A 3,800-nucleotide genomic window follows, 5' to 3' on the forward strand; every position below is an offset into this window, starting at 1 on the left:
ACTTCCTCTGGGTCTCATTTTTCTTATTCAGGATCTAAAACAATGTTTCAAAAGTAATACATGTTCTAAGATTGTCTCAGTGGATGTTGTGGAATGAACAAACTTCAAAAATGAGGATATTGGAGCAAATAGATCACCAAGAAACCCTCTAATTTTAATACTTCATGTGATTCATTATCTCTCAAGAGTACCGTGGGGAACACCTGAAATGCCATAGGCTATCAACATTGGGAAACACCACTGCAAAACAGCATACCGTTTACTTAAAAAGAATATTGACAGTATGTACACAAAAAATAACACCCTTTACAGAGGTAATTAATACAGTATTATCTCTGCCAATACTAGACTGAAACAAAGGCCAGAGTAGAAGAATAAAAACACGTTTATTTTGTACAAATCGTCTGTGTACGAGGGACAGAGCAGGGGCAGGGCGCGCCCTCAGAGGAGCAGGAGGGGGCCCAGCAGCAGCTCGCCCTGGCCCAGCAGGCGGCCCCGTTCCAGCCCGCGGCCCCGGTTCTCGGCCTTGACGCGCACGGCCAGGCGGCGCACCTCGTCCTCCGAGCGCCCGTCCAAGCACAAGTCCTGCTCCAAGACCGCCCGGCGGCTCCGCCGGACCACGGCGCCCCGCGGCCGGCGCGTCTGGCCCGGCGACTGCAGGACGAAGCTGACGCGGCAGCCGACGGGGGCGCGGGGCTCGGCGGCCCCTCCGGCCGGGCCCTCGGCGCGGAGCAGCCGGACGCGGAGGCGCCCGCTGCCCCGACTGTACTCGGCCGCCAGGCGCAGGGCGCCGCCGGCGCGGTCCAGAGTCACGGTGCCCTCGGCCTCCAGGCGCTCGGGCCGAGGGTCGCGGGGCGGCGGAGTGGACGTGGCGGGGGCCTGAGCCGGGGACAGGGAGCCGGCGCCGCGCTCGTCGTCGTCGTCGTCCCCGTCCCCGCTGGCGACGGAGCGGGCACTGGCGAGGCCGCTGGTCCTCTGGGCCCGCAGCGCGCAGCGCAGCAGCCCCTCGGGAGCGCGCAGGAGGCGGCTGCCGCGTGGTCGGAGAGTGAGCGTGTCCAGGTGCGGGCGGGAGCCGCCGAGGGCCGCCGGGGGCACAGCAGGGACTCTTCCCGGGGGCGCGAGGGGGGCGTCTCCGCCGCCGCCTCCGAAGGTGCGGGCCCGGGGGCGGGGCGCGGGCAGGAGCGGGGCGGTGCCCGAGGCCCCGAGGAAGAGCGACTCCCTGCGGCGGGTGTGCGGGCTCTCGAGCAGGGCGCAGAAGCCATAGGCTGTACGTGCTCGGGGCAGGTGAGGCAGCGAGAGCGCAGCCTGCGAGCGTGGGTCCCAGTCCGTGCGCCCCGCGCCGTCGTCTGTCCCTGCTTTTTCGCCCCTGGTGTCTTGGATTGCAGCCAGGGTCGGGCAGGGCGCGAGTCGCGGGGGGATGCAGAACTCGGGGATGCGGTCCGGGGTGAGCACTTTGCGCACCGGGAGGGCCTGAGAGCAGTGGCTCGGCCGGCCTGATCCTGGAAAAGCCGGTTTCTGGCCCGCAGCAGGTGCTCGGGTCCCAAGCGGAGCCGCTCCAGGCACCACATCAGGCAGCAGGTGCCGGATGCAGAGGAACCTCTGCTGGAGCTGGTCAGCCTGCAATGCACAAGCACACACGGATCGTCATAGTGAGCCCTGCTGGGCGCAGCAATGCCCATCTCTTCTACTCACGGGGTGCTTCCTCCTGCCTCCCCCAGACCAGGCAAATTGCCCCTCACGCTGCTGTTGCAAATCTTTCAGTGTTTCCCTGACGGTAAAACAATCGTTCTTCGCTATTCTGTAGTAGTGTACACTTTGGGTTTGTTGCCTTAATCTAGACCTGTCCTCTCTGGCCTCCAGGAGGAGATTCTCAAAATGTTTGCCTCGCGCTGTCCTCGGTGCCAGGTGGCACTATGCTTGTGCAATAGTTTCCTGAATCCTTGGATTATTGCACTCAAATCCTCAGAGAGAATTAAAATAATTATTATCCTTTCCAGGATATTCGGCTTGCTCCCCGCTCAAAGCGCAAAGAGCCTCAAACGAGTCCCTGGGGGAGTTAAGGAAGGCTGTAGGTCTCTCATAATGTACCTGGGGTCCAGCGTCATGTAGGTCTCCGCACCGATCCGCCTGGGGCACCAACCTCTAGAGGCGCACAGCCTCTGGGAAGATCAAAGCTCGTGCGGCGGGGTTCCGTACAGTTTAAAGGCAGTCGGCTTGAGCCTTTATACCTGGGGCCTGGGACGCCCGCCAGTGGGCGGGCCGGATTGGCACTGATAGGTAACCTGACGACAGGCCTTCCAACCTTCCCTCTGCCACGTGGCTGGATCCGCTTTCTCTCCTGCTTCAGGTAGGGATGTTTCTGTTTACTCACGTGCAAAAGAGGGCTAAGTCTTTACTATACGGGCAGTCATTGTGAGGATAATGAGTGTGAATCACAGGAGCACTCTACACCCACCAATAAGAGGAGATAGAAGTTGAATCTGTCTTATTCTTACCTAATATCCTCCCCCAAATCCAGCCCTTAGTTTGCCCAGCTTTCGAAGTTCCTTACCTACCTTCTGGTTTTCTGTTCTGATTTTAAATCGTTTTTGTTTGTTGATTACAAACCACTCTGGATACAGGGAACCTTATGGGCTGCTGTAAATATTCTGTATCTTGATCTGGGTGGGGTTACTGGGGTGTATCCATATGTAAAAAAAAATTATCTAGCATACACTTAAGATTAGATATAAGATTGTGTCTTATACCTCAATTTAAAAAATAACAACCCACTTCTTAAACCTTGTGCACTGATGTTTTAATTGGGAAAATATACTCCTGCATACAACTGGGCTGTTGGAACCATCCTTTGATGGCACCTTTGTAGGCTGTGCCCACCTGAGACATCCTTTTCCTCTCTTTTGAAAACTGACCTGTGTTCACTTTGTAAGAGACCTGCTTCCAACTAGCTTAGGTTGAAGGAGATCTGAGGCATTTTGTTCAGCGTTTGGGTGTACACTATTTCTGCCTAAGATACCGCCTTGCAAATTAATTGCTTATCCAAATGATGTTCAGTAAATTAAACTGAACTCATGCAAAGGTGATTTTAGGATGGAGCATGTGCATTTTGTTTCCAGGATATATACGTACACAGCCACTATACTTGATGATTTACATATAGTCTCTGGAATAGTCACATAAACCCTGCAAATTATGATTATTCCTAGTAAGGTATCCAAGTTCACATAATGATGGGAAATGGAAGAAAAATACATACTGATGGGCATAAATGAGTTGTTTTGGGGATTAAACAACTCTAATAAGGTAAAATACTTAGCGCTCTGCTTGGAACATGGTAAGTGCTAAATACACATAAGCTGTGATTATTATTATCATTAATAAAAATAGAAGGGAGGGACTTCTCTGGTGGTGCAGTGGTTAAAACTCTGTGCTCCCAATGCAGGGGACACGGGTTCATGCCCTGGTCCAAGAAGCTCCCACATGCTGCGGAGCAACTAAGCCCGTGCGCCACAACTACTGAGCCTGCGCTCTAGAGCCCGCAAGCCACAACTACTGAGCCCACGTGCTTCAACTACTGAAGCCCGCGCACCTAAGTGCCCGTGCTCCACAACAAGAGAAGCCACCGCAATGAGACGCGCACCGCAACGAAGAGTAGCCCCCGCTCCAAACAACTAAAGAAAGCCCAAGTGCAGCAATGAAGACCCAACACAGCCTAAATAAATAAATAAAATAGGGGGAAAAAAAGGAAAGAAAAGAAAATTAAGTCCGAAATCAGTGGTTTTTTTTTTTTTTTTGCGGTA

At 54.3% G+C, this 3,800-nt stretch overlaps 1 protein-coding gene across 1 annotated transcript; it reads right to left on the reverse strand.

The window, feature by feature from the left end:
- Positions 1 to 441: 441 nt before the first annotated feature.
- Positions 442 to 1,568, reverse strand: LOC103088112 (C2 calcium-dependent domain-containing protein 4A). The gene is given in 2 exon segments (XM_007472330.1): positions 442 to 1,454; positions 1,457 to 1,568. Coding segments are annotated over 2 exon segments (1,125 nt in total).
- Between the last annotated feature and the right edge of the window lie 2,232 nt (positions 1,569 to 3,800).

This window comes from Lipotes vexillifer, unplaced genomic scaffold (genome assembly GCF_000442215.2).
Source record: "Lipotes vexillifer unplaced genomic scaffold, Lipotes_vexillifer_v1.1 scaffold102, whole genome shotgun sequence".
Taxonomy (NCBI): Eukaryota; Metazoa; Chordata; class Mammalia; order Artiodactyla; family Lipotidae; genus Lipotes; species Lipotes vexillifer.